The 25,162-nt window shown below is 43.9% G+C and overlaps 2 protein-coding genes across 2 annotated transcripts; both read right to left on the bottom strand.

The window, feature by feature from the left end:
• Positions 1 to 5,362: 5,362 nt before the first annotated feature.
• On the bottom strand, positions 5,363 to 6,659 carry LOC132686705 (olfactory receptor 10K2-like). Its single transcript, XM_078440813.2, has one exon. The coding sequence runs from the start codon at positions 6,305 to 6,307 to the stop codon at positions 5,363 to 5,365; it is 945 nt and encodes a 314-aa protein (XP_078296939.1). The 5' UTR covers positions 6,308 to 6,659.
• A 12,433-nt stretch (positions 6,660 to 19,092) lies between these two features.
• Positions 19,093 to 20,047, bottom strand: LOC132685782 (olfactory receptor 10T2-like). The gene has a single exon (XM_060643180.2). It carries the CDS (start codon positions 20,035 to 20,037, stop codon positions 19,093 to 19,095), a length of 945 nt encoding a protein of 314 aa, XP_060499163.2. The 5' UTR covers positions 20,038 to 20,047.
• Between the last annotated feature and the right edge of the window lie 5,115 nt (positions 20,048 to 25,162).

The following is a 25,162-nucleotide window of genomic DNA, read 5'->3' as shown; positions in this document are numbered from 1 at the left end:
TCATTCAGTTCCTTACCCACTTGCACGTCTTCCTAAATGGGTTTCACAGAGTGCTAGGTTTTCTTTTTTTTTGAATTGCTTGTTCACTCATGTATTTTATTTTTTGAATTGTTTGGCTTTATGTTTATGACCTTTAAATTTTTTCTATATTTATATTGCTATGAATGAGTGATCGCTTTTATAAGTGCTTAAATAGTTTTGCTCATCTGGCCCTTTATTTTATGTCAAAACATCTTTTCAAGTTTATTATTTTTTTTTGAGACAGACCGAGACAGGGTGAGTGAGAGACAGGGAGATGGAGAGACAGGGAGAGAGAGAGAGAGAGAGAGAATCCCAAGCAGCTAGCACAGAGCCCGATGCCGGGCTTGAACTCACGAAACCCCAAGATCGTGACCTCAGCCGAAACCAAGAGTTGGATGCTTAACCAGCTGAGCCACCCAGGTGCCCCTGTCCTTTATTTTAATTAACAGCTAAGCGATATTGTATAAATCATTTATACGTTAAAATAATTTCCTGTTTACTATTTCCGTTTTCATGTTTAGAGAGCTCCTCAAGATTGACTGTATTTACTTAAGTTTTCTTTTAAATTCACCATATTTTAAAATGTTGTGATAGCTGATCAATTTTTGGAATAAAAAAGTGTGAAATAAAATCTTATCGGCATTCTTTTAATATTAAATGATGTGCATAGCTCCATTTCTTTTAAAGATAACCCTTCCTCAATTATTTGGCTGCATAATAATATGACTTTTGGATTTTCCGTTCTGTGCTTTGATCCGTGGGTCCAGTTTGCTTTACTGTCACACTAAATTAATGATTGTCATTTTATGGTGCATTTTACTTTCAGCAGGGCAGTTTGTACCATCATCTGCCATTAGCCTTTCATTAGAGATGCAGGGGTGTTTATCACACTATCGAAAAATAGATACTGGCATCGATTTGAAGTTAAAGATGCAAAAAGGATTACTTGGTATCTCTACAGAATTGAGACACCTTATCCTGGTACAAAGTTACATATTTACACAGGTTTTATTCTGTATCCCTCAGAAAAGAGTCTTTCTTTATATTCTAATAAAATAAAAATTTTATTTTACTAGAGCTCGACTAGACATTGTTAAATATATTGCGAGACGTTTTGTAAGATCAATAATTTATCGTTCTCATTTTTTGCCAACACCTGTTGACCTTCTCACACAGCTGTTTTGAGCCCCCAGAGGGACACATGTATCCCAGACCTGACCCTTTCCTCTTGGTCTCCAGGATGCATGGTGTTTAAGGATTTGCTCTTCACCCTTCAGAGCCCTGTGGACGCACCCAGTGCAGCCATCGCCTCTCCCCCACCCCCCAACCCCCTCATATCCCCTCTGCAGAGTTTACTCCTCCTATAAATTCATCCTGAGCGGTTGCTCCCCTGGTAGCTGCCAGCGACGTCTCTCTGTCTCTTGCCCAGCACAGACAGAACGTCTGCCCTGTTGTTGTGCTATCACACCCCCTGGGAAAGATTCCTGCATCAAAGTCCTTTCCACCTTGCTAATAAAGATTCATCAGGGGGAATGAGCAACTTTCTTGACGGAGACACTGGAGGGAAAAAGCAAACAGCAAAATCATGTTCCGAAAGGTTTTCCTTTTGGCAAGGCCAAGATTAAGTGGAATAGTTCAAGGAAATAGTGCGGAAAGTCATCTCAGGAAGTGCAGACGTTTTTTGGGGGAAAAGATAGAGGAAGTCATGTCATGGAGCGCCGAGCGAGTTTGAATTAATAAACAGAAGTTGAGCAGGTACACGAGGCATAGGGATAATGTGCTAGGAGATGGGCATTTCTGGAACCCTGTTTTTGCCATGAGCTGGTCTCTCTCGTCCTGTTAGACAGATGTTGCCTGTGTGTCTGGTCACTGGGCTCAACCCCTCACTCAGACCGGTGCACTTGGGCCATGGCCACATTTTAATCGCCAGGAGAGCAGGAGGAGGGACTCACGGCACGGGAGCGCGCAGGACGCTTTTCTGAGCGATTGTCTTCTCAAAGGAAAGATGTCCTGTGGAGACGCGCAGAACTGACCTGGGCCACGCAGAATTCCATCTTTGATTTCACAACGGCTGGTTTTCTGAAAATGTGTGTGCTTGTGATATCTCATTAAAATCATCAAGGGAGGTGAGAAAAGGATCGGGAGTTCAGTGTTGAATTTTTTCTCTGAGCGTAAATACCCAGTCAATCTGATCAATTCTCGATCCTCGTGAATGTTAATATTGTTATAGATCAATTAGTAGGAAAACTGAAATTGCATTTAAAAATAATCTTTCACTGACTTACATGGAACAGAACTCCATGAGGTGGGAGAATCTTGTTGGCGGGGCTCACGCTCACTCACCCTCCTCAGTGTGGATGCCTCTGTGGTGGGGGTTTAACCGCTGTCTCGCCTCCAGCTGTAATTCCCTCTCCTCTAATCTTTCTTTCTAATGTGTAAATGCTTTAGGTTGACATGCTTAAAGTTATGTTTTCTTGAGTTGTGAACTGAATTGTGATTGGCCTGCTTAGTGCCACTCAGGGTCTTAAAAATCAGTCTTGGGGCGCCTGGGTGGCTCAATCAGTTAAGCATTGGACTTTGGCTCAGGTCACGATCTCACAGTTTGTGAGCTCGTAGGGTGAGGCCGCTTCTCTCTCCCTCCCTCTCTGCCCCTCGTGGGGTTGTCTCTCTCTCCTCTCTGCCCCTCGTGGGGTTGTCTCTCTCTCCTCTTCTCTCTGCTCCCTCGCTCACTTGCGCCTTCTCTCTCTCAAAGATTTAAAAAACAGAAAAATTAAAAAAGAAAATCAGTCTTAATACGCGAGGCCAGCCGAGAGGCCACAAATCCAATCGTATTGCTATATATTGTCTTACCGCCAAGGTCACAGAAATTCCCTGATCCCTAATTCTGCCTTGGTTTAGCCTTCCCCATGATGTATTCATGGATGACAATCCTGAATAGGAAAAAAACACCCCATGAATTTATTATTACTGGCTGAATTTATGCGCTCAGCTCGAATAACAGCTTAATCTGAAGGCCTAAGGAGCTTTGTTTCTCACTAAGGCCAACCCCAGATCTGAAGATCTTACCACTTTCCTGCAAGTTACACAGGACCACAGAGAGGAGCTGCAATTAACCAGGAGCGTCTGTGTGTGTGTGCGCGTATACATCCGTGTGTGCATATGTGCATGTGTATGAGTGTGTGCACGTGTGTGCATGCATCTATCTGTGTGTGCATGGGTGTGTGAGTGGACACACGTGCGCATGTGTTTATACCCCACGTGTGCACGTGTATATATGTGTGCACATGAGTGTGCACACAGGCATCTGTGCGTGTGTGCACGTGTGTGTATACATCTGTGTGCACGTGTGTGTGTGCGTGTGTGTGTGAGTGCACATGTGAGTATATGTGTGAAAGAGGAGGAAGGAGAGCAGGATGTTCAGTTCTAACCCATGAGGTCAGGCCCAAGGTCAAATGAATTCTCTGGTCACATAAAAAAAGAGTAAGGACGAAAAATTATATAGGATTATATAGGGATAATGTGCTAGCAAATTATCCCAGGAAAAGAGTCATTCTGACACACGTGACCTTTCTACCCACTTATCAGGGTTCTGCTATCTGACTCCAAGTTTCAGTGTCCACGAGTCTTGGACAAGACCAGAGGAAAGCGGGGGAGGTTTTCTTATGCCACGCCCCCACCCCCCACCAATACTCAAATCCCCTTCCGTTTTAGGAAGGGGATTCGCCGCACAGTGTGATGTGCAGGCCATTTATCCCATCGGTGAGAGGTCGTCTTACGCCACATGGTGTCGTCTGCTGCTGCCGAAGACGAATACAACGCATTTTACCGTCCACTAATTAAAAAGGTCCTTCTTCGCCAGGGGTCACGTGAGAGCACTGAAGGCCAGCCATTAAAGGAGGCAGATGATGGGGGCTCAGCATTGGCCCTACTCACCAGGGGGCAAGACGTTTTAATTCTCCGACAGCTGGTTGCTTACCTACGAAGTACAGATCCTACCGCGTGACCTCTGGGCTGCCCCAAGTGCACACCGAGTAACAACCTTGAAACAGCAGCGCACCCTGCAGGTTTGAACAATTAATGCACGAAGCTGACTCCTGGGGGTTACCAGTTTATTTCCTTTTCGCGAGTCACTTGATAGGCTGGGCCTTGGCTGCACAACAGACCCAAGGGAGAGAGACCCTGATGGCCAAAGAAATGAACTTCGCTTTAGTCTCTGTGCTTTTCAGGCCCCACCCTCAAGAAATGGAAGAAGTGAAGTTGACTTAACAGCCCTGCGGGCAAGCTCACCATCCTGCAACAAACCGGGAACTGCAAATGAGACTTCCCGGTCCCCTCCCTCCTGCTTCAAGCCCAGGCAGGGATATGTCATGGATGAGCATCTGGTGGAAGGAAAAGGAAAAATGCGGAAACAGATAACTCAGTTAGAAGACCTTTATTGACAGGTGCATCTCAACACCTAAAGCCAGAAGGCAGCTTTCTGCCCAGAGCCGAGAGCCGGTTTGCTCTCACTCCTGCAGGAAGGAGAGAAAACCAAAATGTCCCAGGCAAGTTCTGGTCTCCATTGCACATGCAGACTCCTGAGCTTCAGGGAGAACAGGAACTGTTTGCTCGTTACACAGGGATTTCTATTTGCCGAAGAGTTAGTGAAAAAGGTTGAAGCTTAGCCTCCTTTCGTTGGCCACGCTGTGACATTTTAGGTGTTCTCTTTAACCCATGCTTCCGGCTGTATCTTCAAGAGATATTAACCAAGTTTATGCTTGTGTCAGTGCATAGAAAATTAGAAAAAAGTCAGCTCCCATAATACATCAGAAACACAGAAACAGATCACTTCTTGCAGAATTTTCTTGCTTGAACTTTAGTTGGATGCATCTTAGGCGCTGAACATGGTCCCGCTCATTGTGCAAACATTACCTCATTGAAACATTGTGGTCTGCCAATATTGAAAAACCGAAATTCAGGAAATACCCAGAAAGGGAGAAATATGGAAACAGGAAGTTCCGCGTCCCTGAAACAGAGAACCAGGGCTACGCAGTATTTTTCAGGTCGGCTTCTCATCTGGCTGAGACTGAATGACAGTATTTGCCATAGCCTAGAGTTTTGGACACACCCAAGTTTTCCTATAATCGCCATCTATTATTTTTCCCTCAGCTGAAAAAACTTCAGTGAGCAATATTTAATGTGATCACAGCAAGAAGATGTGTTTTTCTGAATTTTATACTTGGAAATGAAGGAAATGATCTCTGCTCTTGAAAACTGTGCTCACTTGCTCAATCATTTCTGCTCTGGGAATTTTTCCTGGTATGCCTTGTGCTTTAATGGCTTGGGAAGAGCAGGAGCTCGGTTAACATCGTGGCAGGGAAATGGTTTTTCCCGCAGCTCTACGAAGAGCTGACTTGAACTCCTTATTTCTCAAGCTGTAAATCAGCGGATTGAACAAGGGAGTCAGGATGGTGTAGGAGACTGATATGAGAGCATCTCGGCTTGAGGAGTAGTTGGACTTGAGCCGTAAGTAGATAAAGGAGGCACAGCCATAATGGATGGTGACAACAATGAGGTGGGACGCACAGGTGGAGAAGGCTTTGTACCTGCCCAATGTGGAAGGAAACTGGAGTATGGCAGAGATGATGTGAATATAGGACACCAAAATCAGTGACAGGGGGATAACCAGGACCAGTGCACAGAGCATGATGATGACAATCTGACTCAGGTAGGTATGATGAGATGCCACTGTGAGGACAGGGGCGATGTCACAGAAGAAATGATGGAGCTGGTTGGAGGCGCGGAAGGGCAGGTGGAATACCACGGAGGTGATAATCTGTGCAATAGTAAAGCCACAGGCACAGGCAGCAGCCACGAGTCCCACACACACCCCGTGTCCCATGAGCACCGTGTAGCGCAGAGGGTTACAGATGGCCACGTAGCGGTCATACCCCATGGCTGCCAGCAGGAAGGAGTGAGAGCAGCCGAGGAAGAGGAAGGTGAACATCTGGATGGCACAGCCCAGGAAGGAGATGGTCTTCTTCTGGGCCAGGAGGTCAACCAGCATCTTGGGTACGATGACGAAGGTGTAGCAGGTCTCAGAGCAGGAGAGGACAGCGAGGAAGAAGTACATGGGGGCGTGAAGGGCTCTGTCTAGCACGATGGTGGAAACGATGATGGCATTGGTGCCCAGAGTGAACAGGTAGAGGGGCAGGAAGGCAACAAAGAGCAGCCGCTGCAGCCCGGCCAGAGAAGAGAAGCCGAGGAAGACGAACTCTGTCACCACGGTCCCGTTGCCCTGCTCCATGGAAGGTACATCATTCAGAGACAATCCAAGAGAGGCGGAGATAGTGTCAAGAGAGACCTCTGAAAACAAGTAGAATCACAAGAAATTGGCCACGACAGAGCAGGTGTTAAGATCCGTGCTCTAAATTCATGATTCCCCCTCCATGCGGTTTAATTTTAAGACAAAAAGGTGCCTAAAATCAGCCACGTGGGCAACCAGGTGAGTGTCCAGAGTCATCCTAACAGCATAGGCAAACCATTCTTGACATTTCTCAGACCCAGCTCTCCCTCCGTCTTCTCTTGCAGGTTGTGGCTATTATGCACATTCGTAACTCCGCGCTCTGTTTATCCCACAGACCTTGCCATTGGCTTGCTTGTCCCCACCCTGTCCCATACCGTCAGTTGCAGAGTGAATCATCTGAACACACTACACGGAGAGGTGAATTTGTCTATGACTCTCAGCATCTTCCCCTTAGCATTCTCTTTACACTCTGACATTTAGCTCCCACATCCCCACGACCTGCACCTGCATTCTCCCCGCCCCCCGTTGGCCACACTCTCTGGTGTGGTCATTGCCTCCACCTTCTTGTACTCTGATTACTCGGACTCTTGCTTCCAAGCCTTCATTCTGTTCTCCAATCTGGAACAAGTTTTCCAGGATGGAATATACCTCTGCATCCTCCAATGCCCACCTCAGAGTCCTTCCTCCTGCAGAGAGAACGGCCATCTTCCTCGGGACTCTTGTCCATTTCCATCACTTCTCTTAATGCCTACAGATACCCCATTGAGCCCATCCTTCCCATCCCACCCCACATCTCTCCGGTCCGTCTTGCCCCTGATGCCCAGTACAACTTCTGAAATATAAATGGTATCATGTTGCTCCCCTCCTCAAAATTTTACTCATGGCTTTGTACTCCAACCCCTTGTTTTGGAAACCAAAATGTTTTTGTGATCATCTATGGTTCTGTATGTGATGCCTCACTATCGTACAGACGTGTTGCGTCTTCTCTGCCTCTATTCCTTGCTGATATTAACTTGTTATCCATTTTTTAAATTTAGAAATGTTTTACCATTACTCTGAAGCCCCAGCCAAATCACGAACTTTCTTGATCTCTCCCCATAAAGGAGATGTTTCTGTCTCAGAATTCATATAAGACATTAATTGCCAATCTGATTTGTTGTTTACTTACTTTCGAAATATTGTATTGCATTTTTCTCATTTCTCTTTTCCATTGGATTTTGTACCCTTGAGGGGATGATGTAAATTGTATGTATTTTCACCTGAATTCTCCTCAGTATCTAGAACTGTATTAGGTACCTAACAGCTTCTCAATAATTCCTAGTCATACAAATTAAAAAGTTCACTTGACATGTTGTTACTTACCTCATGATGTCAGAAAGCCTTCCTTCCTAGAACTTGCAGAGTAAGAATCCTCACCATTCTTTCACCCTGGGCATGAAGATTGTACAAGACCAATAATGCCTAAGGATTTCTGTGCTACAGGAGCTAAGTTTTATCTTTCAAGCCAAAAAGAGAAATCTCAGTTTACAATAGGAATATAGTACTGAAGAGAGCATCATTCGAATTCTATGTATTCCCAATCCCTTGGACATTTGTTACTCTCTAGAGCATACTGGAATGTTAATAAATGGGAGGGGAATTATAAGGCAGACTTGTGTTTATCCCACTTAAAGAAGCATATCATTCAAAATTATTATCTTAGCTAATACTAATAGGATAAAGATTAATGGCAGTGTGCCCTACCTTACCCAAGAACTCCCAAATCAAGAATTTCAGGTGCTACACAACAAGTGTTAAGCAATGTGATTATGACCAGATGCTGTGTGTCAGGGACACACATATGAATGAGATCCAGTCCAAGACCTCATGGGTCAGGGTGAGACGTTTGCGGAAGAAGAGATTATTATAAAATGATGTAGTGATTGAAATGACAGATACGCCCCTGTGACTGAAAGCACCGAGGGGACGAATCTTTTGTACATCCTTGGAAAAGAATATTTTTTGTGCTTATTTCTGGGTTTCTTTATATCTGTAACAGAAATGTTGAACTACAGCATTCTTGGAGAAATATCATGAGTTTCTATCATTTTTGTCCAGATGTACAAATAGTTCGAGGAAGCACAGTTTTCCGACCTGCCCTGAAGTTTCCTGTTTCCATAGTAGCCCTTCCCCCCACCCCCCCAATCAGACCTTCTCTTCCTCTACCGTATTCCCCTGGTTCTTTGTTCGATGCCTGACACAAGGGTTCTTATTGATTAGAAGGTTTATTTATTACTAATATACTCTTATCTAATTGCAGGATCCCCGATTCTCAGGGCTACTAATGAATTTCCATGGGTATGATCTCTTATAAGCACATGTAAAGTTGAGTAATGTAGGAATAAAGTGTGTTTGGAACTTAAACAGCTGTGGACTTTAATCCTGACTCTGGCATATTCTAGTGGCAAGATCTTAAATTCTCTAAGTCTCATTTTCTCACATGTACGGTGAGAAAAGCGATTCCTGCCTCCCAGGGCTGCAGTGAACATTCATTGAAATTATGTGTATGAAAGGGTCTAATTTAGTAGATAGGAATGCTCAACAAATACTTCCCTTTCATTACTTTAGGGTTGTTTGATGGGGGTTGGGACCAGAAATATTTTCATCAGTGAGATCATGAGCATTTAACTCATGGCAAGTTGGTGACATTGCTTTTTCTATACTTTCCAAGGGAGGGACGATTAAAGAGGGATTATCATTCCCCTGAGGTTCCCCAAGCCTGACTGAAGGTAATTTGGTTTTCTACGCAGTCCTGCCCTGTGCTGGAGGAAGCCAGGGCTAGACCTTGAAGGATGATGCCAGCCCTTCGGCGTCTGGGTGCTCTGTAGCCAGAGTCATCCATGCGGGTTATTTACGCCTAGTAGAAAGCAAAGGAGGTTTCCTAAATTTTCTATTTTGTTGGGGGGCAGTATGAGACCAGCTTAGAAGATAAATTGTAGTTAATCTTTGTCACATATGAATATAAACTCAGGAATTTCTCCTTATGGATGTTTTATGATTATCAATAATGCACATCTTATACGTGTTTTTAGATAACTGTGTATCTAGGTATTAAAGTCAACAATTTATTGAGCTCCTAAAGACTGGAATACATTGTTCCATAATTCTCATGTTTTATGATGTCATGATTTCTATTATGTCCTAAGCACTGCAGATGTAAATATGAATGTGGGGCGCACCTGGGTGGCTCAGTCAGTTAAGCGTCCGACTTCGGCTCAGGTCATGATCTCACGGTTCAAGAGTTTGAACCCAGCGCCGGGCTCTGTGCTGACAGCTCAGAGCCTGGAGCCTGTTTCTGACTCTGTCTCCATCTCTCTCTGCCCCTCTCCTGCTCACTCTCTCTCAAAAATAAATAAACATTAAAAAAAATATTTTTTAATGTAAACATGAATGAAGTCATTGTTCCTTTCTCTGGGAAGAGAGAATCACACAGCAGGCATATTACAAGACAGATCATCATAAACATTATGAAAGACGTACAAGCAAAATGTCCTGAAAATAGTGAGGAAAAAACAATTTCTGGAAGGCTTTGAAGAACAAACTGTATTTGAATATCACCTGTAAGCATTTTGATAAAAATATGGGCATTACTGGCATTACTCATGTAAACACTGTGACTGAGCTGAATGTTTCCCTTAATGTTGACTGGCCCTTTAGAATTTTTGAACAAACGTGTGCCGTTCTGTTGTATAAACAGACGCAGACTTCCTGTTTCCAAAGGAAATGCATATGTGTATACAGGTCTGTGAAGCAAGAGACACTGCCTTTCTTCTGTTTCTGTACCATAAATTTCACCATGGGGTCACAAATGAACCCCACCCAAAGTCTACTTCAGTTAGTTCCTTGGCGGACCGTCATCCCAATCATTAGTCAACAGTATTCCTTCTCACATTTCCAGGCAGAAAAAAATAGAACATAATTTGGGTAATAGTTTATCAACTAAAATTCAGAGCCATCTTTTAGCGATATAATATGAACTAACATTTACATGTTCCCCATCTTCTAGAGTGCAAATAGTGTTTTATATATAATATAAATATACGCTGTCTTATTTGGTATTCATAAGGAACCCACGAGTAGATATTACTTTTAACATCTCCATTATAAATGATAAGCAAAGAGTTTGAGGAAACCTCTCAAGTTCACACAGCCAGTAGAACTAACACTAGGCTATAGATCTGCTGATTGGCGTAGGGGTATTGCACATGTGTGCGTGTGTGTGTGTATGTGTGTGCACCCGCACATGGGCTGGTGAGAACAGGAGAGCAGTATTGTGTCACCCTCCTTCCATATGAAGGTACTTAAAGACAGGATTTCTGTTACCCTTTTGCTGTGGGCTCCAGTCCTGACCCCACCATATATTAGCTTTGAGACTTTGATGTGTCTGAATCAATTTACTCGTCTTTGTATGGGGTTCACTCTGACAATCAGCCAACTTACCTTTCAAGGTTTCTCCAAACTGAGCGAGAAAATACTGTTGCAGTGGCTAAGTATTATGCAGATATTTACTCTGTAATTATCGTTTAGAATCAAAATGGGGCAGATGGTTTTGAGACCATGACTTTGATAACTGCCTGGACCACTCCGCCGGCATCAGAAAAGATTTAATAGCTAAAGATGGTTTCCCTTCACGGGAGAGGGAAGGATATGCTGCATTAACCCTGTCTCTTACCCAGGAGCATCTGCAGAAAGTCAGAGTCATAAATGTCATAGTCCCTGGGGATCTTGAAGCTCCCTACCAGCCGTCTCATCTGAGAGATGAAGGAATCGAGCTTCAGAGAATGCTACGAAGTCCCCAAGACCAGAAGGCACCTGAGTGGCTTTGTTAGCAGCAGAAGAGAGGTCTTTTGCCTTTCAGAATGTGATTCTCACAGTGTTATGAAGCCTCCTCAACATGCTTATTATGTAGGTACTAACTTGCTCTTTGTGTATCTGTGTGTATAGGAGTTAGTTCCGTGTTCTGTTCCTGACCCACCTGGTCTCCAGGAGCTTGTGCTGTGGTCCGTGTTTCTGACTGGCTCTGACTTTGTAACATTTATGAAGAGGGTAGATCTCCTGTTAAGTGTTCCTGCTGTAAAGAACAGAGATTGTGTGATTAAAATATTGTTGAGTGCCCTACTGAATTAAATCACCACCGAGACAGTGTCTGTGTAAATCTAGGAACACCAGTGAGTCAGTCGATTTAGAACATCTATAAAATGTACATGCATAGCTTTACAGAAATTCATTTTAAGGCTTGAATCATCCTGGTTAGCATTATCTGGAGTTCACATCCTTCCTTGCGACAGTGTCTGTTTCTATTGGCACTGCACTAGCGTGGGCCCATCGCCCTTCTCTGTGTCTTACCTAAGATGTAAAACCATGGGTCCCACTTACTCTCACTTCCTGTCCATTGCCCGGTTTCTCAGCGTGATGGGTGTTCTGTCCAAGAGGATGTCTGTTATTCGTTGATGGGCTCCCGTCTGCCTTCCCTCTTCCTCAGAGGAAGAGAGGCACAGAGCCTGCCAGCGACAGAACCCAAGCGAAGTGGAGAAAGAGGAAAGGTCAAAATGGGGCCGAGGCTACTGATCTCTACTCAGGGGCAGGGATGGGAAGATGGTCTGGTGACTTAGACCCCGACCAAATGTAACCAGTTTCCTCCCGCCATTTGTGCCACTTGACCAAAGTCCACACCCACATCGAACGGTGGCCACTGAAGAGTTGGCTCTTTCATTGTATTTATTGGCAGCGGGTTGCTCTTCACTGGGTCTCCTGACGCCAGAGTCGTTGTCATGGCGACGTTGCACTGGGTTCAATTAACGGATGAGTTGATTGTGGAAAATAGAGGCAAGTCACTAAATGCCAAATTGCTCAAAATTGGGGCCAGGCATTAGGGCTTGGGGAACAGGAGGCTCCCGGCCACTCACAGATGCAGCATGCAGCATTTTAGAAAATTTGACTAATTTTAAGTTGGTTTCTCCATTTTACACATTACTGAAAGGGCAAAGGGGAAATTTATGCAGAGAATCCATGATGACAGGTACATTATAAAACATGTTTGTTTTGCCTAAAATGTGCTTTTGTACTTAAAATTAGGGAAGTCTTTCCCTGTCAGGCTGAGAGGGTGGATTGAGCAATGTTGCTTTTTATAGTGAAGGCCCTGGTGGGAGTGAGCTGAGAGGAGATGCGTCTCACCCCTCCAACCACGTTCCTATTTCCTGCCTCTCTCCTCCATGACCCAGAAACTGATATAGCGCACTGTTGTACGTAGGGGATATTGAAGCAATATGTGCTGAGTGTTGGGTGAACCGATGGTCACAGAAAGTGCTACCCCAATGACACAACGACTTCTCCGTTTACACAAACATACCTAGAAGTATTTTCTGATCTCCCAAATCTCTGGTTTCCCGCAGCCTTGTGGCCATGCTGGGAATGAGGGTGAGTTCAGCCTCACTTTCCAACCACATGTGGATGGATGTTGGAAACCCCAAACAATGACACGGCACAGAGCAGGACCCATCGAGTATCCGGTAGACGAGGAAATAAGGATACGGAGGACAACAGGGAGGGCAAGAAATAGCTGGGAACAAGAAATAATGCCCAGGAAGAAGTAGGAAGTAAGAAAAGTGGAATTCAGTATCTCTGAATTTGAATGCTGAACTTTTTTGGTTATCGATGCCTTACTGTACATTTCCATGACTTTGAAGAAACTACTTTATCAACGTATTATTGACATGTGAAAAGCTGTATATATTTAATGTGGACACCTCAATGACTTTGGGGATAAGTACCCATCCGTGAAACCATCACCACCACCAAGGCGGTAGACCTTCAGCTCCCGAATTTCCTCCTGTCACTATTATTATCGTCGTCGTCGTCATCATCATTTTGTGGTAAAAACAGCTAACGTAAGGTCTAGCCTCTGAGCCAGCTTTAAGTATCAATATAGTATTGTGAGTTGTAGCACTGTGTGGCTTGGTAGACATCCAGAACTCATCTTGCATAACTGAACTTTTGTACCCTTTGGGCAACATCTCCGCTTTTCCTCCTCCCCCTTGCCCCTGGCTAGCATCCGTTCGTTCTCTACTCTCTTCTATGAGTTTGACTACTTTAGGCTCCCTTATAAGGAAATTATACGGCATTCGTCCTTCCGTGACTGGTTGATTTCGCTTACCATAAAGTCCTCTAGGCCCATCTGGGTTGTTGCAAATGACAGGATTTCCTTCCTTTTTAAGGCTGAATAATATTCCATTGTACATATATGCTATATTTGCTTTATCCATTCCTCCTTCCACGTGGACCTTTAGTTTTCATATCTTGATTCTTATGAATAGTGCTGCAATGCATATGGGAGGGCAGTATCTCTTTGATATCCCAAGTTTGATTCCTTTGGATAAATACTCAGAAGCGGGATTGCTGGACCATAGGATTGCTCTGTTTTTAATTTTTTGAGGAACCTCTATTCTGCTTTTTGCAATGGCTATACCAAGTAACATCTTGCCAACAGTGTACCAGAGTTCCTTTTTCTCCACATCCTTGCCAATACTTATCTTTTGTCTTTTTGGTAAAATTCATTCTTTTAGACATTTAGTTTAGGTGTGAGGTGATATCTCATCATGCTTTTAATTTGCATTTCCCTGATGATTAGTAATGTTGAGCAATTTTTCATACACCTATTGACTTTTTTGTGTATCTTCAAAATGGGAAAAGGATAGTCTCTTCAAAAAATGGTGTTAGGAGGGGCCCCTGGGTGGCTCAGTCGGTTAAGCATCTAACTCTTAACTTTGGCTCAGGTCATGATTTCACGGTTCATGGGTTTGAGCCTCATGTTGGGCTCCACACTGATGGTGCCTCGCCTGCTTGGGATTATTTCTCTCCTTTCTCTGCCCCCTCCTCCAAATAAATAAATAAACTTTAAAAAATGGTGTTGAGGGGCGCCTGGGTGGCTCAGTCGGTTGAGCGTCCGACTTCGGCTCAGGTCACGATCTAGCGGTCTGTGAGTTCGAGCCCCGCGTCGGGCTTTGGGCTGATGGCTCAGAGCCTGGAGCCTGCTTCCTATTCTGTGTCTCCCTCTCTCTCTGCCCCTCCCCTGTTCATGCTCTGTCTCTCTCTGTCTCAAAAATAAATAAACGTTAAAAAAAATGGTGTTGAGAAAAACTGGCTATCTATATATGAAAGAATGAAATTGAACCCATATATAACACCACACACATTGACCAACTCAAAATGGATTCAAAACGTAAACACAAAACCTGAAACTCTAAACTTCTCAAAGAAAACGGGGAGAATATTATCTTGGTATTGATCTTGGCAATAATTTTTTGGGTATGACACCAAAAGCACAAGCAGCAAAAACAAAAATCAGATATATCAAACTAAAAAGCTTCTGCACAGCAAAGAAACAATCCACAGCACCAAAGGACGATTTACAGAGTAGGAGAAAATTTTTGCAAACAATGTATCTGATAAGCGATTAATCAAAATGCATAAAGAACTCCTGCAACTCAAAAGCAAAAAAAAACCAAAAGCCAAATAACGTCATTAAAAAATGGGTCAAGGACCTGAATAGACATTTCTCCAGACAAGATATTTTAATGGCCACTGTTACTACCTTTAGTTTTTCAAATTTTGGCCTCACTTTCATTCATTTGCTTCATTTTAAAGTTCCTGTGGGGAACTATGAGCTGGAGGTGTCGGGAGACTTGAGTTTAGGCTAAAAATGAAGCCACGTCTGAAGAAGCAGAGCTCTGAGACACATCTTGAAGACAGTTTGAGGACGACCTTCTGGAACTCTGCGCCAGCCTGTGCCCGAAAGCATTGCGACACCGGGCTTTTCAACTTACCTGAGCCAATAGGTTTATTTTTCATTAATATTAGTTTGAGTTGGATTACTTTTTATTTATAACCCAAAGATCTTAAATTATAAGACCTTGTCACATTCCCGGATGGAGTTGAGATGACTTAAGTATGTGCTATTCAGGCAGGCATAGCTATATTAACATATAAGAAATTAGGGCAAGAGTAAAATAATAACACATTAATAAAGTGAATTGGCGAGAGGGAGTCATTAAGGACTCATTTGAAAGGAGGGCACAGAAATGTATACACTGAGGCCACATATATGTACTAAGTTTGGTTTCGGAATTAAGCACCAAAGTTTACACTGGGTCACTCAAGAGACGATGAAAATAACTAAGCATCATGTTATTCACAAGACATGAAACACATGAGCCCTGTGGTTTCCAACATGGAGGTACTGATCATATTAACAAAGCCATGATTAATTACTGGACATCTAAGCAGAATGGAAGAAGGTCTTTAAAACAATGCGACCATATCACACCTAAAACCTCAGAGTTGGAGCCTAAATGAAAAGCGGAACTGTATTTTCTTCGCCTCAGCCCACCTGGGTCACGAGTCTGGACTAAGACTGTCCAGACCCTCGCCCTGTGCAGTTCACACTCAGCTACCTATTCAGGGCCTGGGAGTGAGGGACGACAAAAGGGAACATCCCTGCCCGCTTCCTCTCTTGACCCTGCCATACCTCTCACCCCGCTTCACCCCTTTCGCTCATCCCGTTCACCCTCTCCCACCCACAAGATCATAAATATATTTTTCAATATAAATATATTTTTAAATAGTCTAGAAAATGTACCTCTTAACCTTAAACACTTACTTCTAATACGCATGTGGAATTGACTTTGTGTACGATACGTGACACAGTTAGATTCTCTTTTTCTGCGGCTATCCACTGCTCCTGCACTATTTTCGCAAAGATCATCTCTCATTCCAGATATGAGAGGATGCACTTGAACTTTTGCCATAGCACCCTTGCCATCATGGGATGAATATATAGATATTGGCTTATTTCTGAGTGATCTGTTCTCTTCCATTGTTCAAGGCATGTGTTTTTGCACCAGCGTTAGACTATCTTTATCACTGCAACGTTATTATATAGGTTTGTTCGTTGGAAATGTAAGTCTTCTAGACCAGTGCTTTTTAACGATTGCTTCGACTTTTTGTTCTTTTGCATTTCTGTATTTCATATTCCTAGACATAGAGGTTTTCTTTTCTGCTGATTCAGAGAAATACAATTATTATTTTTTTGTATGATTGACTTGGTAGCAGGTAACCTTGTAAATAGGTTCATTTATTCTCATTTTCATCTGTATATTCTTATGTAATTTCTATGTTCCTAAGAATATTTTCGACGCACACTTTAATTTCTTCATTTCAAACTACTATTATTTTGTTTCCCTTACACTAGGAAAGACCTCTAGTACAGTATTGAATAGAAGTAGAGAGAGTGGACATTGTTGTTTTATTTGTGAAATCAAAGGCACATTTCCTCCTCTTTCATCATTAAAAATGAAATTTGCTATCAATTTTTAAACATACTCTATCAGATCAAGAAAGTCTGTTTTTAGTTTTATATATTTTTATTTATAATTACGTGTTAAATGTTATTGAATTTTTCTGCATCTATCCAATTATATCATAAATATGCAAATCACATTTTAAAATAAATTATATACAGAATTGCCTTGACAAACACAAAAAATTACATATATACAATTTATATCCTGTATCTACTCCTATCTGTTCTGTATACCTATCTAATTTAATCAATAAATCTACCATTCTGTAGGTCCTTTTTTGGTATGAATGTCGTCATTTTGAAATGTAAAGTATGTTAAGTCAAGCAACCTTTGGATAAACCCCATTTGTTCATATAATTGGGTTCAATATGGCTGCCTTAATTTAATCTGCAAAGTCCTTCCTAATAGGATTCCGTTTCTGCCTTATTTTTGTCACCTCGGTCTGTCACCTTGGAGGTCTATTTCTGGCACACGGAACACATAAATGTACTCATCTAAGCTATACAATCCTTCTCTGAGTCTGTGCACCTGCCCAAAACACTCACTGCTACTCTTCATTTCCTTAGTTTTTACTTATTTTTCAGGCCTCAATTTCAATAGTACTTACTCCAAGATTGAGTTAGATCTTATTATTATTTGTATTTTTATTTCTCCGAGATTGAGTTAGATCTTCACACATATGCAGGCACTGCATCCCAAGTAATTATCGCACTGCGCTGTAATTCTCTTTTTTTTTGTCTACAATGTTTCTCACCTCTCTGTCTTGATTACCCTCACTGTGCCTATTGAGTGGCAGATGCCAAATAACTCATTGTTTGATAAATGAATGAAAGTAGAAAACACATTCTGGGTCGATCGTATATAATGAAATCTTTATTCAGTATCTCATTAAATCAATAGTAAAGGTACTACTGAAGATCCAGAAAAAAATCCATTCAGTGATGCGATTATTTATATTTACAGGTAAATTAGAAGACCTCAACAACCTGCCTCTTACTATCATTTATTAATTGAATAAACATTTTTGAAAGCCTAGTGTGTGCTCAAGTGAAAGGCTGAGAAGTGAAAATTTGTGAAATTATTAAAATTCACTTGTTTTATTGAAACTCGCCTTCAACCAAAACCACAGTAAATTCAGTGGAATATGTATGAGGTACCGAAACAGGTGACTGAAAGTTGGTCACTTCCTATAATAGGACATGAAGGAAAGAAGGGTGCACCTCACTCTTTGCCCACAACACTTTACTGCTTTGCACACGGTAGCAGGTGCATCAACAGAGCTTTCATTTCATTTAAAAAAATTTTTTTAAATGTTTCTTCATTTTTGAGAGACAAAGAGACAGAGCACGAGTGGGGAAGGGGCAGAGAGAGAGAGAGAGAAAGAGAGGGAGACACAGAACCCAAAGCAGGCTCCAGGCTCCGAGCTGTCAGCACAGAGCCCGACGCGGGGCTTGAACTCACGAGTCGTAAGACCGTGACCTGACCTGAGCCGAAGTGGACACTCAACCGACTGAGCCACCCAGGTGCCCCAACAGAGCTTTTGAGTGTTCAACTTAAATTCCCACTGTATCTGACATTTAGTACAATCATAGTTTATGGAAGTAAGAAAGGAAAAGGAAGGAGAGGTGAAAGGGAAGGAAAAATGTGAATACCCATGCCTTCTATCAGACAAGCATGGGATTGCTTTGCATTTTTAATTTATTGAGTTCTTAAAATGTCCCACTGAAGAGGTGCTAGGAGTCTCATGTTACCCAGGGGATAACCGACCATAAGAGAGGTTAAACCTGCCTCAGGGCATTTAGCTGGAAAATTACCCAAATCAAGATTCAAATCCAGGATTTGGTGAGTCCAAAGGCTGTGTTTTCTACTCTACCATTGGTCTTTTAGAACTTGAATTCCTTTCTCATTTATCTATAAGTGAATTCATTTCTTTTTACCTATAAATTTTTCTTTGTAAACCCCAAAATATATAGAAAAGCATCCAGAAACTTAAAAGACCTTTGCCATTGGTTCCTTCAGTGTGAGGAGAATATCACAAGGCTGGGCATTCTCAGAAGGATAATGTATCATTTGTCGTGAAAGCCAAGAAAACCGACATTTCCAGTGCACAAAAATCGCATGACTTGAGTGCTTAAGAGTTTCCATATTCACATAACTTTCTGGGGACCGACTGGCATAACCTCCACAGTGGATAGAGGCTAACCATGAAGAAGGACTTTCCAATAAAGAATCAAAGTACCTTGAAGTCTTCATTTCTTCCTTTTTTTGTCTTTTGGTTTATCTGTTCCTGTTTTGTTTTGTTTGACCAAGGAGAGTGACGGATCTGTTTATGAAGTTAAATTTCTGTCCAGGACACTTTCACGGATATAACTTTCCTGATTTACCAACTCATACAGTTTTGGGAAATGAGTACCTGCTGAGAACTCTACTCAGAGACATCTTTACTTCTTTATTTCTCAGTGTGTACACAAGAGGATTGAGCAGTGGGGTGATCACAGTGTAGGTCACTGCCACGAGCCGGTCCTTATCTGAGGAGTACAGGGACGTGGGCCTCAGGTAGATAAAGGAGGCGCAGCCATAGTGGACGACGACCACCGTGAGGTGGGAGGCGCAGGTGGCAAAGGTCTTCTTCCGGCCCTCAGCCGAGGCCATCTTGAGGATGGTGGAGACGATCAGGACGTAGGAGACGAAGATCAGCACAGAGGGAACCAGCAATACCAGAATACTGAGGAAGAAGATGACCATCTCCTTTAGGTTGGTGTCCGTGCAGCCTAGTTTTATGACCGGGGAAATGTCACAGAAAAAGTGGTTGATCCGATGGGAGGCACAGAAAGGCACGCTAAACACCAAGGCATTGACCACCGCAGAGATGAGGAAGCCACAGAAGCCGGAGGCGAGGACCAGCTGAACGCAGGTGGCTCGGCCGACAACGAGTGTGTAGTTGAGAGGGTTGCAGATGGCAACGTAGCGATCATAGCCCATGACAGCGATTAGAAAACAGTTGGTACAGGCAAAGCCCACGAAGAAGTAGAGCTGAGCAGCACATCCGGAGAAAGAAATAGTCTGGCTTGCGGAAAGCAGGTTGGTCAGCATTTTTGGTACAATGACCAAGGTGTAGCAGGTTTCAGAGCAGGAGAGGACAAAGAGAAAGAAGTACATTGGGGTGTGCAGAGTCCTGTCCAGACAAATGACGATCATGATGGTGGCATTGGCCATCAGAGTGGTCAGGTAAACCAGGAGGAAGACGAAGAAGAGAAGGATCTGCAGATTCCCCTGATTTGAGAAGCCTACGAGGAGGAACTCGGTGGTCATGCTCTGGTTCTGTCTCTTCATTGGTCAGTGGGAATCTGATCCAGACGTCCTGAAATTGCAAACAAAGAATCCAACAAAAGAGACATGCCCCCAAAGAGACGATGCGTTTCTGCACAAAGCTGAAAACACTAGTTTGGAAAAACGAGTAACAAACCCTAATCACACTGATCATGGGGTCGGGGAAAGCAGGAGGTGTGAGGAGAAGTGACCTAAGATGTCCCACTTCAAGGACATCTGATGGTTCACACACAGTGTGTTAAATCAAGAGGTGATGATTGAGAGCTCATCTCACCTAATCCTGTCATTTTATGGAAGAAGAAATCGAGGCTGGAAAAGATTAAGCCATTTACTTAACCCACATGAGAGCAATAGCCTTCGAAAAAATCACTTACCTGAAGAATCATCTTATGAGAACCTGATTCAGAAAAAAACCAAAAACCAATGAAAACAGTTCTGTCCAGTCCCTCAGATGTTTAGCTCAAATACTGTTTGCTTACATGCGATATTTCTTATTTATTTAGAAGTGTGGAGATTTATTGATGATAAATAATCAACTGCGAAACCTTTGGGATGGGCTTAGAATGATCCCACATACTGGTGTTTTCCTTGTCATGAGTGCATGGGAATTTGGGATTAAGAGCCTAAGTATACAGCTCATACTCTGCACAGAGGGTGATGAAGCCTCCATTCCTCCAGCACTGCCTTGGTCTCTATTGCCTCCAGAATGTTCTAAGAACAACTCTCACCATTATTTGGGGATAGACCTGTCGTTCGATCTAAGAGCACATAGTACTGAAACGTGAGACAACCAGACAGACAATCTTTATGTCAGAGAAAGCTCAGGGGGCACCTGGGGGAGGGCTCAGTCAGTTGAGCGTCTGTCTGCCTCTTGATTTCGGCTCAGATCGTGGTCCCAGGGTCGTGAGATCGAGCCCTGAGTTGGGCTCTGTGTTGAGCGTGGAGCCTCCTTAAGATTTCTCTCTCTCTCTCTCTCTCTCTCTCCCACTGCCCCTCTCCTCCACTTGCGCACTCTCTCTCTCTCTAAAAATATAAAATAAATTAAAAAAAAAAAAGCTCGGGAACCTCCTTGGTCAATTTGCACGCAATTCTGTGAATGTTTTGTGGAAATCTGGGAAGCATGTCCTGTCACTACAGTCAAGGTCCAGTTATAAGAAGCCCACGGCCACAGTGCAGGCTGCTCTCTCGCTAGGCGCCTTAATTGTCGAGAACCTCCGGATTCATAGATGAACCAGATATTCCTCCTTGACTCAGTCACCTGTGGGTCTGGATGTGTCCTCTGCAGACACTTGCAAGGGGCTTAATCAGTTTTCATCAAGGATAGCCCTTTAGTTACTTCAGCAGAGCCATCATAATCCTCTTCCGGGTCTTATTATTCTCTTGACTAACACTCCTAGTTCTCTCAATTATTTCTCCTGACGTCGTTTCTGGAATTCTCTGTCTGGATCGTCATCTCAGCTGCTTTGGTCCTGAGCATTAGATCACACTTCTGGCCTCAACTGTAAGACAAGCTGGCTGGTCCACGGCCATCACACATCACTAACTTCTGTCCCTCCGTCTTTACAAATAACATCACATTTCCTTTCCCACCGTCCTTTATCCCCCGCAGTTAATACTTAGCCCGGCCGCTCACCCCCTGCTTCATATTTATCTCCTGAAAGGCTTCTCTGAGTGGCTATGAAGGCTTTGATTACCGTGCACGTCTACTTCTCTGTCAGTTGTTCTGGGACCATTGGTTGGAACAGAAGCAAAGAGACGCAGGAGCTAGGCCGTGAGGCTGAGACCATGGCTCTGACACCGACCGGCTTTGTGACTCCGTGGAAATCACGTCTTTGTGCCTCGGGCTTCCATCTGAAATGGCAGTAATAAGGGCAGAAACCGTTACGTGAGCACCAAATGGTCACAATCAATTCCCTGACTCATAGTGAATATTGAGGAAGTGTCCGCTCTAATCCACCTGCCTTACGCGACATGTCAGGAAGCTGAAGCCCGTAGAGGCACCATGTAAAGATCTAGGTGGTTTCGCAGCAGAAATGAGGCTGTGTGTCACACATCGTGAACTCCCCCATCCAGGGCTCTGTCCTGTCATTAACCTGGGTCCTGTGTTTGCCATCTCCTCTGTGCTGTGTGCTTACGTACCGGTGGCTGAGGAGACAGATCAGCGTGTTCTTGACTCTGTGCGGCCCCTTAAGGCAGCCTGCCCCCCACCCCCTCCCGCCTCTTGTTCTCCCACCTTTACGGTGCCACCGATGCTTTCCATCAGCTAAAGTGTAGATCTGTCCTGTCATCCAGGATGTTTCCTCCTACATCTTGGTTTCAGTCTGTTTTAGAAAGTTTGCTGGTTTACATTCGTAATGCTTCCCTCCCTCTGCTCTCTCCATGTTCAGGTGGCAGGACCTGTTCCCTGGCCCGTTTTGTCTTCGTCCCTGTATCTCCCCCCTGAATCCCGATGCTCTGACCCGCTTCACCTGTGCATGGTGTCCACCAGCTATGCTGCCTCTGAGTCTTTCTTTGGTGCCCAGGACGTTTGTAGCGTGACTGACGGACGATGCCGCTCAGAGGAAAGGCTGGTGCTGCAGCCCGAATGCAAGAGAAACACTTACATTGAGAGGCAGGGTTCCTGCCCAATCCCGGGTTCCCTTCTAGACCCTGGCAAAGTATAAACGGAGAGACGAATAGGTAAACTGTAAACACATCCCGCAGAATTTTTCCCCCCAGAATCGATTGCGGGCAGCCCGGGGCTATAAGCCTTTAAAAAGGAAAGACAGCTTTGTGAGGTGGATGGGCGGGAGCCAAGCGGACAGCCTTGACTTCACCAGCTCTGTGTGCCCGATGGCAGACACCCCAGTGAAATCCCTGGGTCTTAGAAAGGTAGAGCAGGTACTCTAGGGAGTGAGGCCTCGGGGGGGAGGTAGTTTGGGGAACGTGGGCATTAAAACCTTGAGAAAAAAAATCAAACACATTCTGTGCTTGACTTGATCTGTGTAAAGGATGGAGAGCTCTGAATCTTATGATTCCCCCCCCCCCCCCATAGGTCATTCGTTTTGGCTCAAGGTTCCACTTGCTGAATGAAGTAATGAACTGTAACTCTCTTAATCACTGGCCTTGTAGAGTCTAGATAGAGATGAACTACTTTAAGGGGTTACATAAATGCCATCCTTGACAAATCTCATATGGTTTCTTCCTCCTTCAAGGATGCTAGTTGAACAAACCACATAATTGTTCCTGTGTCTGTGCTGCTTCAGAGCATCTCAGCTACGCCTGCAGCCCAAAGGGGCGGAAATTCTAACCTTTGCAACACTCCTCTGCTAGATCAATCTTTTCAAATACATGAGTGGATGCGGACATCCTTTTACCCATCCATCAGTTCGTTGCTTTAATCCTTACGCATTGAGTACTGATGTCGTTCCAGGCACTCCGGTGATTGTTTCGACTGTTCCGGTGGGGAGGGCTTCACAAAGTAGGGAACGGCGGAGTCCACGATGGTGGTGGTTTACAGGCCACCTATCGCGGGATCGTACTGAGGATCCTCTGCATGAGGACTCGTTGGGGTCGGTGCTGGGACCCTTTTGAAATTGGCTCCAGGGATCTCTATCACTCTTAGTAAGTTTAGAGCTATAGCTCTGCGTCTGAAAAGAGGTTGGTGTTTAGAAGGGCAGATGTAGAAGTGAGGCAAAGAGGGCTAAGCCTGAGGTGCTCTCAGGACACTGCACTGGATCCTTACTCATGCTTGGGGTCTCCGACTCCTCACGTTCCTCTTCCGCGTCTCTCCCTGACAACACATCTCTTTCTGAAGGACTCAGGATTTTTGTGCTATTTAAGGAGGGAAGAAATCATGGATTTCTCTCTCGTGTTTTAGTTTTTAATTCTGAGAAATATGAGGTTCTCATTGATAGATGTGGGCTATGGGTTAATACAAATGAGAGGGGTGCCTGGGTGGCTCAGCCGATTGAGCGTCTGACTTCAGCTCAGGTCATGATTTTGTGGTTCATGGGTTCGAGCCCCACAACGGGCTCACTGCTGTCAACACAGAGACGGCTCCAGATTCTCTGTCCCCCTCTCCCTGCTTGCACTCTCTCTCAAAATTAAATAAACATGAAAAGAGAAAGAAAGAAGTCGGACTAATCCAAATAAGAGTCTTGTTGGTGTTAATCTGAATTTTGAGGAGGAGAACACACATACTTAAAAGGAAGAATTGTTTTGGGGGGCCTGGGTGGCTCAGTCGGTTGAGCGTCCAACTTTGGCTCAGGTCATGACCTCACGGTTCGTGAGTTCGAGCCCCGCGTCAGGCTCTGTGCGGACAGCTCGAAGCCTGGAGCCTGCTGCGGATTCTGCGTCTCCCTCTCTCTCCCTGCCCCTCCCCAGCTTGCACTCTGTCTCTCCCTCTCTCAAAAATAAATAAACATTAAACAAAAATTTAAAAAAAGGTAAGAATTGTTTAAATTCATAGGTCATTTTAGAGAGAGAGGGGTGAAGGACTGTACCAGCAAGGCTTTCTTTCCACTCGTTTCCATACTGCAGCTCCGATACTATGAGCAGCTTTCTGCGCAACTACTAGGCAAGCATCGGTATCCTTTCATCAGTGCATTTAGCTCAATAATGAGCTCATCGGTTCAGACCATATTATGTGCATTTACCGAAGGAACCCAAGGAGAGCGCGGTGGTCCTGCTGAGCTGACGAGTGTAAATTGAAGCAAAGTAAAAAAAGCTTGAGGAGGTCAAGCATCTGTCCTCTGAAGGGAGGATACCAGAGAGATGGGCCAGTTTAGGGCAAGTGTAGTCACCCCCTGTCACCCTACAGGGTTATTGCAGTAGGGCCGACCCTCTTCCCCATGCTGTGCTTTTCATCCTTGCGACTTACTTATTTCATAACTGGAAGCTTGAATCTCTTAATCCGTTTCACTTATTTCACCCCTCCCTCACCCCTTCCCCTCTGGCAGCCTCCAGTTTGTTCTCTGTATGTATGAGTCTGTTTCCGTTTCTTTTTGTTTGTTTGTTTGTGTTGTGTTGTTTTTCGATTCCAGATAATAATTAAAAAATTAAAAATATCATACATGATGAACACAATTTAGAAACAGAGGACCCAGATACCAAGAAAAGCTACTGAGCAACACTGACCAAGTGATAT

Source organism: Panthera onca, chromosome F1 (genome assembly GCF_046562875.1).
Source record: "Panthera onca isolate mPanOnc1 chromosome F1, mPanOnc1 haplotype 2, whole genome shotgun sequence".
NCBI lineage: Eukaryota > Metazoa > Chordata > Mammalia > Carnivora > Felidae > Panthera > Panthera onca.
This window is presented reverse-complemented; position numbering and strand designations above follow the sequence as displayed.